Source organism: Helicoverpa armigera, chromosome 26 (assembly GCF_030705265.1).
Source record: "Helicoverpa armigera isolate CAAS_96S chromosome 26, ASM3070526v1, whole genome shotgun sequence".
NCBI classification, from domain to species: domain Eukaryota; kingdom Metazoa; phylum Arthropoda; class Insecta; order Lepidoptera; family Noctuidae; genus Helicoverpa; species Helicoverpa armigera.
In genome coordinates, this window is record NC_087145.1 from 7,159,826 (window position 1) to 7,174,695 (window position 14,870).

At 36.4% G+C, this 14,870-nt stretch overlaps 1 protein-coding gene across 5 annotated transcripts in view; it reads right to left on the reverse strand.

Annotated features, from left to right (window-relative positions):
• The window catches only part of LOC110372673 (paired box protein Pax-5), a 99,983-nt gene that overhangs the window by 2,706 nt on the left and 82,407 nt on the right, over window positions 1–14,870 (reverse strand). For 4 of the 5 annotated variants that reach the window (XM_064041818.1, XM_064041819.1, XM_064041817.1 and 1 more), the window contains 3 exons: window positions 6,189–6,236; window positions 5,508–5,642; window positions 1,340–1,448 (listed from right to left, as the gene is read on the reverse strand). In XM_064041818.1, the coding sequence (XP_063897888.1) occupies window positions 1,340–1,448; window positions 5,508–5,642; window positions 6,189–6,236 (292 nt within the window). The remainder of the gene's footprint in view (window positions 1–1,339; window positions 1,449–5,507; window positions 5,643–6,188; window positions 6,237–14,870) is intronic. The other variant, XM_064041820.1, reaches the window with a different exon arrangement.

Genomic DNA, 14,870 nt, shown 5'->3' on the forward strand with positions numbered 1-14,870 from the left:
CCCTATAGAGAAAAACCAAGTTGACATTGCTGATGGCAAAATGAATCATGAGGTTTAAGATGAAGGTCATAGAGATGATATTTGTGTAGAAATGTTGTTTATTGATGTTGAAATAAGTTGGTGTGCTACAGTAGCTTTGATGTAGCACCTATGGGATTGGGATTTTGTATCTAATTTGATGGTAGAATCAAAACAGTATTGTGAGAGTGATTCTTTGTATTCCAATTGTCGGATTGTCAGTGAATTTCTGAGGGATTTCAGGGTTATTGGTGTTTTGAATACTTTTGTTCATATTGTTTCCGGGTGATTTTATATTTATTGTGGTGTATGTTGTCTTGTTAGAAATCTAATAATAATGATATTGGTATATTCTTACTAAGAATATTATTAACTAGTTTCAAAGAATTCTTATTAACAATGAATATAATATGTATGTATATCTTGTTATAGCAATTAAAGTAAACAGACAGTACATTGTCGGGTTCATATGTATAGCTCAAAATTAAAAAAAATATATATTTCGTAATGTTATTTTCATATACTCGTACTAGTTTTCTATTCATAGTTTACACAATTCCCAGCCTTCTGAACATATTTATCGGCAGTTTATCAGGAACCCGCCAGTTTGTATTTTTGCTTTACATGCGTTTTCAACAAAAAAACAACAACGAATTAACAAAAGCCTTCGATAAGCCGCACATACATTAACAGTTCGTCGAATTTAAAAGGTTTTAAACCGTTGGTCGTTTAGCAGGCTCTGAGTAACAAATGGCGATGTGTTGGATATAAATCTGAACCGTTTATCACTTAGAGAGGTTTAACGGTCAGTTTTTAGAGGGCGTACCTCAGGGAAGTGTTTTAGCACCTGTGTGCTTTATTGATTGAGATTGGTTCTTTCCGTTTGGTTCACAGGGAAATGGTTAAGATTAATTTGAATTTAATATAAGATTTTAATTTTCAACAGTGATTTTCTTTACGTTAGGCAATGACTTATTTATTAGACTTTTTAGTACTTATTAAATTATTCTTTCCTTTTGATTGATATACAAAATGTGCATTCTTTTCTAATTTCATTAACTACAAAAGGATAGTTTTTGTAAATTTTGATCTGCTATCTTTCACTGGTATTTCTAACTGTTAGCTGTTGTTACTTTAACTATGTACATAGACAACTTCCCTGTGCCTTGAGTCATATGTGATCAGCCGATTGTTTAACTATTGTGTCTGTTTCGTGGACAGCGAAGTGATTATGAATATAGATGCCGATCTTTCTCGCTGCAAAATGGTGTTAATTTAACTACATAATGTATGCTAAGAATATAGGTACTAATAAACTTACCACTTGGACAGTAGGCCGGTGGCGGCGGAATGCGAGTAGGGTCCTCCGTAGGGCGAGTACTGTGAGTAGGGAGCCGCGTACGCGTATTCACTGGCTAATGTTGTCGTACCTGTAACACAATTGTTTAAATATAGTAAGAAAAGTAATATGAAACAAAAAATAATATGTCGATATTAGGCTTCAAGTCTATTCATTCTTGTAAGATTTGAAGAGACGTTGATTCCCAGTAAACCGCGGTTTGAAATTATTTTTGCGATCATTGATAACGAGTGGGTTTTCAGGTCAAGTTGATATTTACATACGAGAAAAACTATCCTTATAAAGATGTAATCATCCTAACGTTGGCACCTTTGTATTGCATTTAAGACATAAATAATCGTATACAACAAAAAAGATAAAACACTGAGGTTTCGTATGAAATAAAATACATCCCGCCAAAACAATTAAATATAAAAAAAAACGCTTAGAAGATAAAATGTTTTTACTTCAGGCCGTCCTTCGAGCGGTCGCTTCCTCCTTCCTTCAAGTTACGAAGGTAACTCATAATGATTTATGGTTTGAAGTCTATTGTTCTCGCAAATTCGCTAATTAGATAATCGTTTTGGTAAAGGAAATCTCAAACCAAAGAGACCGCTAATAGTTTCGTAAGTTTTAAGATGCAAATTGAATAAAAGCTTTCCTATAAAATAAACAGACACCCATGTAATTAGATTACACTGAAGTACTTTTACGATACAAATTTTCTGACCCCACACACTTTGTGCTCGGAGTAACTACGAATACTCGCATAAATTCATTTCATATTTATATTGTCTATACACAAAATCAGTGATACGATTAAATTTTACCAAGACATTATTTATTAACATCATCCAATTTGATCACTCAGTACCGCACTCAACATTAATAGGATGTTCCCGAAGCGGCACGCCTCAAACAAATTTAACACTAACACGCCCCCTGAACACTTACGCGTAACCGCTTGCAACCCCCCACCACCCTCGGTTAATATTTATAAACGTGAGCCTAAACCCGTTTGAGCTAGCAGCACTTCTGTTCCGCAGACTCTGTCCCGGTTCGTTAGCCCAGACAAAGCCCGTATGATCCCCCTTCGAACCACCCCTCTAAAATTATTTGCATAGAGCCCCGAATGAGCTATTAAAGATGTCTGCGTCCCCCCCTTGCCACCCTCCGCCAAGATAAGCAGATTGCGGCAGATTAAAGACCAGAAGCGTAAAGAGCGGCCCCCATACCGCTCCTTGCGGCACTCCATTTTAGAATCTCTCTTTAATATGCATAAGTGCTAAAATTGCGGGCGCTGTATGAAATTTTATGATGTTATAACACTGAGAGGATTGCGGGGTCCAAGGAGAAAATTAGATTTCCGACGGAGTGGCTCCGAGTGGCTCACTCGACTTTGTCGAAAGCTTTTCCTGAGCTTTTTTGCACTTTTGTTTTCTCAACTGTGATTCTTGCTGTTTATCTGTTCGGCTACTTTTGTTTTAGCTTTCATTGTTTTATTGCTGTGCGTGGGTCTTTATTGAGGGGGAGACGAAATTTCGTTTGTCGCTTTTTTTGTACTTTTCTCAAACGTAAGAGGATGCTGGCATGTTATCGTGTAAATTACTGAATCTCTGTTCATAAATAACATTGAAAATAAAGAACGGTCGACGCTTTATTTTTTGTCTAAATGCAAAAATATGGTACCCTCTAAATTATTTAAGCAATACTTAGATCTCACCACACCACACTTCCACAGTGTTTTATACATCCTTTAATTTGAATATTTTATATACGAATTTTATGAATATGGTGCTTGTTAAGAGCGTGTACGTCAACCGCGCGCCATTTGGCCTAAAATGGTACTTTTCAAACCTCTGTTTCTCAGTAACTACTTATCCTATAACTATGTTATTTTTTAATAACGCAAGGTAATTTCACTGTCTATATAGTTAATTGAACATAAATTTCACTTTGTGTAGTTTAAATACTTAAAACCCCTATAACGTAACAGATGTTTTATAAAATTCCCGTTCAGCGTCTATTTCGAAGCTTAAATTCATGTGAAAACAGTGGCAAATTTAATCATATTTATTTTTTTACTCATAGACGAAATCCCCATGCCTATAGTTAGTTGAAAACATTTTTTGATTTAGGTCTCTATCTTTCAGAAAAAAATATTTTAACAATGTGAAAAATTGTGAATTTCAAATGCTTTTTTTACCTATCTATCTTACTTAATTTAATATAACAATTATTTACTATAGTAATATAACTCTTTCTTTAAAACATAAACTTTATATTATAATTTAATCTCTCGTTTTTATTTTTTTATAAATTATTTAAAAACTGCTATAAAACGCTGCACGCGAGTCAACTCAAACCAGACCGCCGCAAGGCTTCACAGAGAGAGGACGTGTCGCTCCGTCACATCGCGTAGGGTGAATAACCTCTGCCGTGGATACCGAGAATAGAGTACATTTCAAGCGCGACAAACAAATCTTGATACATTACTATTTTATTTAAAGCTCAATTTTGAGGCATATTTTTTTTATCGATTGAGTTGAAATTTTGTTTGTATGTTCAGTTTTAATGACAATGTATGATTCTATATCCAATATGGCGGTATACCCAAGATGGAGAAAAAAATGTTTGTAATGCATTCCTACGATATGGGTATCAAATGAAAGGGCTTGCTATGAATAACTCGAAAAAAAATGTGTCGCGAGTCTAAATCCAATATGGCGGACTCCTTAGGCTAGAAATCACTTATTGCAGATGTCTGTTACCAATCGAGCTATAATTTTTTTTTTTTCATTTTGGATGTACCCAAATGTTGACTTTTGATCTCGAATAACTTTTGAAGCATATAGGATAGATAACTTAAAACTTTATTTGCAATGGTAAACCCAAGCTCTTCACCAATATTTGGCTTTCCGGCAATTTGACCACAATTTTTCGGTCTGGATGGACTGGACCATTCATATAAACAATCAATTTTTCAAATCGGTCCAGGCGTCTTTGGGAATTCGAGAACAATCAAATTGAGAACAATCCCAAAACAATCTAATTGAAACCTCCTCCTTTCTTTTTTTGAAATCGGTTAAAATACAGAAACTCTTAACATTGTCATTAATCATCAGTCGACTATTTAGTACTGTTGAAAATTGTATGTAATACACAGAAAGTCCTCAAAACCAAGGTTTTCATAGGTGCCCGATTTTTTTGCAAAAGAGTGTAAGTATTAACGACTTATTTTCATGCTTTTATATTTTAGACATCCATAGACTTACACTATTTTCCCGCTATTAACTATTTACTAAATAATATATTTTTTAGTTCTACCAATTTCACTCGAAAGGATCAAAATGGTTTGTGTGACTATACGTGAAGTATGATAGGCACGCACACAGCCGCGACGCTAGTCTGCGCGGTTTTTTGCGTTGAATTACCTAAAGTTGACATCGCGCGCCGAGCGTACACGCTCTTAAAGTTAGTGTCTAATTTAGTTTTTATGCTCGTTTTATGTCCTAAGTACCTACGTTGTATGACCTCCATATATTCCGTAGGATACTTTAACGATATAGCCTTTCTGCTACCAAAAATACACTCACAATATAATTATGGATCGTACTGTTTTATAGCCAATGAAATTTTAACACAAATATCCTCTCAGTGACGTCAGATTAAAACACTAGTTTCGGCCAACAAATAGGTACCTGGCTTATTAGGTACTCTCTTGTTTTATCAGTCTCTTTAAATACTCCCATAACTACTTTAACAACATACATGACTGCGAATAAAACGTGACTCTTATTTCTTAATACCCTCCATTAGGTACTGTAGCGCGTGGCGCGCTAGGAACCGGGGATCTTCAGGTTATTCAATTAAAAGATTGGAAAAAACTTTAACGTTGCGTTTATTTTCTGACTCGGGGGTGAAGTGACACACTTCAATATATAAAAACTATTCTATTTCTATTTATATCATTGTCCGGCCAGGAATTGAATATGAAACACCAAAGAGTATCTAACTAAGACTACATCTCTACAGTACCTATCCACAAATCTCCATCAAGTATTGATACACTATAACACAAATATGTAGGTATACTAATTCTCCTTCTCTTTCACTTTTTACATGTAACAAAGGATTATATTTAACTTACCATCATAATGAGCATACGGAGGGTACGGCGGCGCCGGAGGTTGGAGGACAACCAGCGCTGCTGCGTCAGGACTCGCAGCCGCCGAGGGGGGCTCTCCTCCCGCCCCTCCGTTCGAACCCGTCGAGTCATTTGTTGCTGTAACAAGTGCGCTTTTTAGTATATTGCTAGTTTAAGCATTTGGTAAGATCATAGTACCATGTGATATGCGACAATGTGGAGATTCTTTCTTAATTTGAAGATCATTATAATCATTAGTTTGAACAGGGCGTTGTTCAATAGTGAAAGTTAGTCAGAATTAGTCTTTGGGCATAAATCTTATAGAGCCAATTCAAAGTGAAAGTCAAATTCAAATGATTTTATATCAAATAGACCTTTGCCGGCTCTTATGGAACATCACACCAGTTGCACGGTTCCAAAAATTTGGTCTCATGAAGATCACGGCTCAGTCAATAATTTGATTTGATTGAACATTACACTGATGTTCATTTCATTCTCTACACCTTAATATTGTTATGGCAGTTTCTGCATTCTGTAAAGGAATCCGTGGTTCTTGTTTATACTGAAAATTGATCTTGACTGTCTCAAAATTAGTCAGGTTGCTTTACTAAATTAGTTCTCCACATATTCGCATATCCCGTGGTACTATGATCCGTAACTAGAATATTGTATAAGTCAGCTTACAGAGTGGTTGTAGAGATGTTTGCCCTAACGTAGGCAGGCGATTGTGCGCTGCCAAAGAGGAAACTACATGTTATTAGATTATACACGGGTCTTAAAACAGTTACTGGGTCATTCTGAATTTTGGTATAGTAGTTTTCTGAAAGTTTTGAACAGGAACACATTGATAGAGAAAGGTTTGTCTTGTAATATTGTCAGACATAGCTGTGTTTCTTATAACATTCCTTGATGTTCGTTTATAGTACCTAAAGTTTTGTTTTTCTACAGGTTAAAAGTGTATAAATTCAACACCTTTTAGAATGACTTCAGTCTATACTAATATTGAGAAGAGGATTTTTTTAATGCTTCTTTGTACGTCAAACTGCTGAAGGGAATTAAAAACTCTTCCACTGTTAGGAAAGTACACTGTCCCGGGTGACATAGGCGGATTTATCCGGATTCATAAAGTAGTTTGCATGCCACTTCAGGAAACACCTAGACTCTAGAGCATTTTATTAAAATAATTAATCATAAACAAATCAACTATGATTTACATTAATTCCAGTAGTTTGAATATTAATTTCATCAAAACCTGTCTTTATAGTTTAGTCATGCAAATGAATGTAACATTATTGTGACGTGAGCAATTACTATTTAATTACCAGTAGAAAAACGCATATTATTTAGTTAATTAGAGCTTGACAATAATCCGCTTTAATTATAACAACAAACCTAGCTAGCACGCTAAATGAGATTGTAAATAGTGATAATTTTACAATTGATGGACTCATTGCATTTATACACAAATTCTACCAATTTTTGTACTAACATAATAAAGAGGTTTTTTTTTGTTTGTTTGTACCCAAAGGCTTCGGAACTACTAAACCGATCTGAAAGATACTATTCCTAAGTAACATAAGCTTTTTTATTTTACCCGGTGTACAACGACCACAACAACCTCAGGAAGTACTGGTATAGTATTCAAAATTCTTACAGTGTCAGTAAGCCCGTTTTACGAAAAATGAATATCTAAATCTGTAACTTAGGTTTTACAACGTAGCTAGCAAAAAAAAGAGACCGACACACTAAAAACTCAAAAATATTTTCCTTGAACGTACATCAAGCAAAATTATTTTAAAACCACAATAAATTGGACCACACATAAATTGGTGATCCAAACGTAAATCACGGGCAGTCAGCCTTTTTTCAGAATTCAGTTGAATACTATTCGTAGTCCGACCAACAGTACTTCAAGTTCGATTTAAAATACGACTCGTTTCGGCTGGGAATCGAAGGCAAACAGAAGCATGTGGAAGAAGAAAACATGCAACGCCGACCCCTAACAAAATTGGGATAAAGGATGATGATGTCGACTGGGAAATGAAGGTCGGTGTGTTTTTGGAGATTTGTGTCTAAAAATGATTTCAAGCAAAGAAACTTCAGCTTTCAGCAATATATAACAGACTAGCTAGGTGCCTCTTTTACCCGCGTCCTGTGGGCACCACTGCCCGTATCCCAAAAACAATATAGCCTATGTTACTCAGCAGTAGTGTAGTTTTCCAAGAGTGAACGAATTTTTTTAATCGGTTCACTAGTTTTGGAGCCTTTAAGGTACGAACAAACAAAATACTTTCCCTCTTTATTATATTAGTATTTTGCAGGCCTGGATACAAGTAACACCCTGCAGACTTTGGACCTACAAACACGGTTCCAAAAGACCAACAATGACACCATATTTTAACCCCATTAACCTAGACTTAGCCCACAAATTCCATGTCAGAGGCATGCAGGGTTGCCACCGCAAGTAATTTTCAGGGCGTGACAGGTAATGGTGTAATGATAGCCCATGGATCTATGGAAAATGATGGTGTCAACGAAATGGTAAGTAAACCCGTTAGTTTTGTCAACTTGATTGTTTGTAACTGTTTGTAATTGAGTAGTTATTGTTTTTTGAACTTGGTTTCTCTTTAACAGTGCTTTTGCTATAGCGGATTTTGGTTTTGTTTCGTGTCCAGTATTGCTAGTCATTGTAACAATATCTGCCTAGCCTTTTTACGGGTCTCCGCCTAGCCTTTTCCTAAAACTATGTTGGGGTCGGCTTACTACGTTAGGGTCTTCTTCAAGTGTAGTACCAGTGTTTACCATGGAGTGACTTGACCCGATACATCTTGGTTGGATTGAACATTAGACTTTCTGGTTTTTGGCTACTCGTAGCGACTGCCAAACTCAAGAATGAAAACATATTTCCTATATAACTTGTGTCTCAGCCAAAACCCACGTCCATTGCTAGACAAAGACCTCCCCTAAAGTTCGCCTCTTTACTCGATCTTCAGCGACCCGCAATCACATCTAATCCTTTCCTTTCTTATCATTAATCCGCTTTATTATTTAAACTAAAAAAGCACCTTCTAATCCCAGTTAATAACAATACAAAACCGCAGAGCTTTTATCCAAGGAAATCGGGCGTACACCTACAATAGACTCCCGCGCATCGTGTTACATACGTCATGATATGCGCAGACGCAGCTTATGTTACTGAGAGGGATCTAGCCGGGCTATTCACACAGGAGGATGTGGTTAGTTTAGCTGTGTTTGTGGGAGAAAGTATTTTTCTTTTAGTAGTGTTTATTTTAAGGGGTATTGTAGATAAAACTATTTTATTTTAAGGATAGCTGTTTTTCGCGGTTTCACCAGCGGATTGGGAAAGCTTTCTGTAGCTGAATAAAATAGAGCCTGTGCCACTCGGGGATAGTCAAGCTTTTCAACAGTTTTTAAATATTTTTTCATAATATATGGGTTCAGCAGTTTTGAAGAATTTATGGAACTTACGAAAGAAATCTTATTATTTTGTGATATTACCTTCTCAGATTTTTTTTAAATAGGTAAGGTACTTAATGGACAAATCAATCCTCCGCTATTTTCGTGCTTACTCAAAAACAAAAAAAAATCCTGCTTAACTTAACCGTCTCTTCGGAGTCGGTGAAAAAACCAATATCGCCTATCTCATAGCCAAGACAAACAAAACAACTTCATGAATGAACTGAACGTATGAATGAATGATACGACCGGTTCCCATCGCCACCGTCTGACCGCAGACGTTTATGTGGTTACCATGGTAACCATAGTATTGATTTGTAAGTTATATTAACTTGTAAGCTCATCATCACATGGGAATCGTATTGCAAATCATGGGTTAGTATTTTTATGGTCATAAAGAATAAAATGATGAAATTATAGTGTTTTGAAATTGATTGTATTGTAGGTGTGTTATGATTTGGATTATTTATGAACCACTGAAGGATAAAGAGGGGTGTTAAGTTTTATTTGACTGTCTACCTATCTGTGTGGCATCTTATTATCATCGGTAGCAATGTAGTCTCTCAAGTATTTTGAACGCAAAACAGTTATGTATAATACTTTTTTTTTTGCAAATTGCAGAGCGATTGATATTGCCTATTCTTGCATGATCTGGGGGCACGGCAGTGCCCCAGCCAAGTCTCGAGCAAAACGGGCACGGCCGTACCATCTTTTCTCGAAGCAATTCGCGGCTGTTTCGCCCCCCCTATATCTTCGACGTGGACATAGCTAGGAGTTTAGGTTTTCTTTGAATAATAGTAGGCATTAGAACAAGCTTAAGTTCGAAATTACATGCCAATTGAATTAATAGTTTAGGAGTTACGGTCGATCAAAGTTACACCATTTTGTCACTCACTGACTCACTGACAGATCATCAAAAATCTAAGGTACTTCTAGCAGACTTAGAAACTTCAAATTTTGCACCAAGATAGGTCATTAGCCACATATAAAGGAAAAATTATGAAAACATTAAAAAATAATATGCCATAGAAAACAATTTTATATTTGCGGTTTGGCAAGAATATTATGTATGGATTTTGACTGCATTGTTAACTTTGTTCGTTGTTTAAGTACCTATTCAATTGGATGAATACATACCGATACCTCCCACGTAAGTTGTTGTATCTTCAAAATTGTAATTTTACACTACAGCGTTTTAAAGAGGAACACTCGCGTCAAATTGTCTTGCTTCAATATATTCTTTTCAAATTTTGCATACACATATATTTTAAAGTGCTTTCAATGTTTGCCTACGATTTTTTTGTTCAATAGTTGTAGTTTTTGAGATTTTGTTCATACAACATTCTAGACTGTAGTGTTACCTTACATAAATGTTGTACAGGATACTTACAACCATTTACAGCGGAAAACAATATTTGCATTTAACTGTATGTGCTAAATACTATAGTGTACGTTGATATAAATTTAATATTTTGTAGCAGTATGTGTAGTTCCATATAATTAGGGCTTAGTAAAAAACCATATTTAATCCTCTTAAGTAACTCTGAAATAGTAACAATGCAACATTATTAAAAAATCTAAAAAAAAAAACAGTTTCTTCTGACATCAAATAACAATCAAGATTCTAGGTTAATTATTAGTAAGATTAATTATTCCAGTCTTTTATTTATTAAAACTTTGATACCTATATTATGTTAAAGTTACTTAAACATAAAAAGAAATAAGGTATCGATGAAATACTGTGTGATACCTCCTGTCACAACAGTCTTTAAACAGTAAAAAATAAATAAATTGAAAACGAAGTATTAAAATAAGAATAGTACTGACTGTAGAGGCGGATGACGGGGAGTAGCGAACCCGCGGGGCTATAGATCCGAATGCTCCAGGGAGAGTATACTGTCCCCCATCTCCGGCCTGCCGGAGTGAAGCATGGCGAGGGATAGGTCTCCCGCCTCGCTAGAGCAGGGTTAGCAGCTCTGCTCGGAGGGTAGGTGCCTCGTGGTAAGTGGCGAGTGGGCCGGTGATGCTGGACCCACAGGGAGCGCGTGATCTGCGTTTAAAGTCCGCCGAGGTATCCTCACCCTTCAGCCGCTCATGTAACTGTTGCCCTCTTGTTACCATTTAGCGACTGATTCCCGGGGGCCCAGTAAGTGAGTTGGCGAGTCTGCACCTGCCATTTTTACGTATACAAAACGGCAGGTGCCATAGTTCCCATAGTTATCCCCATTCCCAGTCCATTACATTAGCATCCCGTCACCCTAGCCCTAGTAGTTTTATTCCATATTTAGCAATAGTTTAGCACAGAACCGGGGATTGTCTTTGGGCACGTTTTTATATAGTATACAGGGATAATCGTCGGTTTTGTGTCGCCATTTCATTAAAGTTGTCTCAAAAGGGTTGTCTTCAGCGTGTTGGCTTCGGCCCCACGTTCGCCTTCCAAAAATCCGGGACTTTGTAGTCCCGTGGTCGAGTAGAGACATACAAGATAATAATAATACCCGTTGCCCTCTTGTTGCGATTTAGCGACTGATTCCCGGGGGCCCAGTAAGTGAGGTGGCGAGTTTCCACCTGCCATTTTTACATGTTTTTAATACATTGTCATCGGCAGGTACCATAGTTCCCGTAGTTTCCCCATTCCTAGTCTATTAGCATCCCATCACAATAGCTCAAGTAGTTTTCATCCATAGTTAGCAATAGTTTAGCACAGAACCGGGGATTGTCCTTGGGTACATTTCTATAGTGTATACAGGGATAATCGTCGGTTTTGTGTCACCATTTCATTAAAGTTGTCTCAAAAGGGCTTCAGCGTGTTGGCTTCGGCCCCACGTTCGCCTCCCAAAAATCCGGGACTCTTTAGTCCCGAGGTCTGGCAAAGACATACATAATAATAAAAAAAAAACTCTACTACTCCGAATCAGAAGTTTCACTATCAGAACGCGTTGCTACCACAACTGGCAGACTCCTGAAGAAGTCATGATATGTAGCTGGGATAAGCCCACTGTTACAAAGATCCATCAAGTTTATAGATTGCGGACTATTTGATATTACGGACGGTGGACTATTTGCTTGTGGAGTTGAACAGCTACTTTATGCAAGTAGCTGTTGGTGATAGTTGAGGTACAATATCCAACACTGATGAATTTTCTTTTTCTCGTCGTGTGGTCGGAGTCGTGGTGGCCTAGTGGGTAAAGGACCAACCTCTCAAGTATAAGGGGGGTCAGGCAAGTACCAATGCAACTTTTCTAAGTTTGTATGTAGGTACTTTCTAAGTATATCTCAGACACCATGCACTGTGTTTCGGATGGCACGTTAAAACTGTAGGTCCCGGCTGTCATTGAACATCCTTGGCAGTCGTTACTTGTAGTCAGAAGCCAGTAAGTCTGACACCAGTCTAACCAAGGGGTATCGGGTTGCCCGGGTAACTGGGTTGAGGAGGTCAGATAGACAGTCGCTTCTTGTAAAGCACTGGTACTCAGCTGAATCCGGTTAGACTGGAAGCCGACCCCAACATGATTGGGAAAAAGGCTTTTCTTTTTTTTACACGCTTTTTATTAGCTTCACCTGTAGGTTTGTATGTTTGTAGGTTTGTAACCGACTTCTTTGGGCGCGATTTTGACCCACGTTAAATGGCCAGATTTCGTTCAAACTTTGTAGATTTATTGAGGACCGATGACAATACACTAATTTGATAAAATTATTCCATTTTTAACCGACTTCCCAAAAAGGAGGAGGTTACACATACACATCGATTACTCCGAGGTTTATAGACCGATTTACGTGATTCTTTTTTTGTTCGACTCATAATAGCTGGCAATTGGTCCCATAGTCATCAGGTCAGGATCTGATGATGGAAACCCTGAGAAATCGAGGGCAACCTTCAAAAGTTGTAGGCATACATAGGGTAAAAACTTGACACTCAGGTGTACGCCTAAAAGCACTATTCAACTTGAAGATTTGGAGCTGACCTGATGATGGAGACCAGAGAGGGTCGAGGGAACTCGACAACTGAATATGTAAACTACCTCGTGTTTGGGCTTAAATTATTTGTATTGGCAAGACCTTTGCAACAGTGAAGGTTTGGAGCTGACCTGATGATGGAGACTAGAGAAAGTCGAGGGACCTCGACAACTGAATATGTAAACTACCTCGTGTTTGGGCTTAAATTGTTCGTATTGACAAGACCTATGCAACAGTGAAGGTTTGGAGCTGACCTGATGATGGAGACCAGAGAAAGTCGCGGGAACTCGACAACTGAATATGTAAAATACCTCGTTTGGACTTATATTCTTTGTATTGATGAGAACTTCCCACTTGTATGGATAGTGACAACTATTCGTATCACTGAAAAGCTTTAAATAAATAACCTTTTTACAAAAAAATTAAACCGACTTCCCAAAACACTAAAAAGCAAAAAAAAAACTAATTTTAGGTGCATCGGCCTAGAAGTCGGTGGCAAAATTAACTTAGTAACATCCATTAGAAACCGACTTCTAGGCTTTTCAATTTGCAAAATATGATTTTTGTTAATTTATATAATTTTCGTCTATAGTCGATAAGGTAAGAAAATTAATTAAAATTTTCTAGAATTTTTCTCTACAGTCGATAAGGCAGGACTCGATGTTAATTTTTATTTCCAATAATTATCTTTAGCCGTTTTCTCTAATATTGACAAATTTTTGTATACTAAAGAGAATTTTAATTCTACAAAACAAATAATAGTTTTAAACAAACTAAAAAGTAGAAAATAAATAATAGTTTAAAAAAAACTAAAAAACACGCTTTTTATAGAAAAACGAACTAAAAAATAGAAAATAAATGTTAATGAATTTAAATTAAGAAAACAGTGTTAAAATACAAAAAAAATATTTATGAAAAGCGTGGGGTGCTTTTTAAGATATTATCGAAATGAAAATCACTGTACTCATATCTGTCAATAAAATATTTATAACTATTGACACCATGCACCCACGCTTTTTTTAAAATATTCTTTTTTTGTATTTTAACACTGTTTTCTTAATTTAAATTCATTAACATTTATTTTCTATTTTTTAGTTCGTTTTTCTATAAAAAGCGTGTTTTTTAGTTTTTTTTAAACTATTATTTATTCTATGTAGTACGGGCAGAAGTTATTGTCACAATCATAGTCCAAATGATTAATGCTACAGGTAGGTGAAGGATGAGCTGTTTCAAGAATTACGGAGTCATTAGAATTTGTAGTGTTTGTTATCTCCAGATTTTCAAAAATGTCAACATCTGATATCATATTCGCTAATTCATTCATCTCAGATTCATTAAAAGTAACTGGCAACGGAGAATCTGTAATAAAATGTAATGGTATCAATTTCATAATTATCTATTGATTACTGAACTAAATTCGGCCCATGATCATCAGAACTTTAAATCAAAAATTTTTAGAGCGTGGTAAAATCATCAAAAGCATCCAGAGCAGAGTGGGAGGGACTGTCAGACTTGTACTGACTAAAATCCACGGTGTTATTCAATACCCCTTTACCTATATTGTTGTATGTCATTAAAAAAAGAAATATCTTCGCAACGTAAAATATACTATGTCAACATCCAATAATTATTTGTGTATGTAATTCAGACGTAAACTGTTGTATGTATTACTTCACATATAATTTGTTATTATTCAACAACGTAAAGTGTTGTATGTGATTATACGACGCTGATTTGGTATCTTCTAAGCGACGTAAGTTGTTGTAAGTAATCTTTAAAACAGTTTAGGTTGTTGTCGTTATAAAACTACATAATTCTAAAATATCGTTATAAATTATTAATTACGTAAAAATCGACGATCATAGGCGCGCGACCTCCACTCTTCATGAAGTCCGGCGTGAACTGTCGCATGTCATACATACGCGGCGCGAG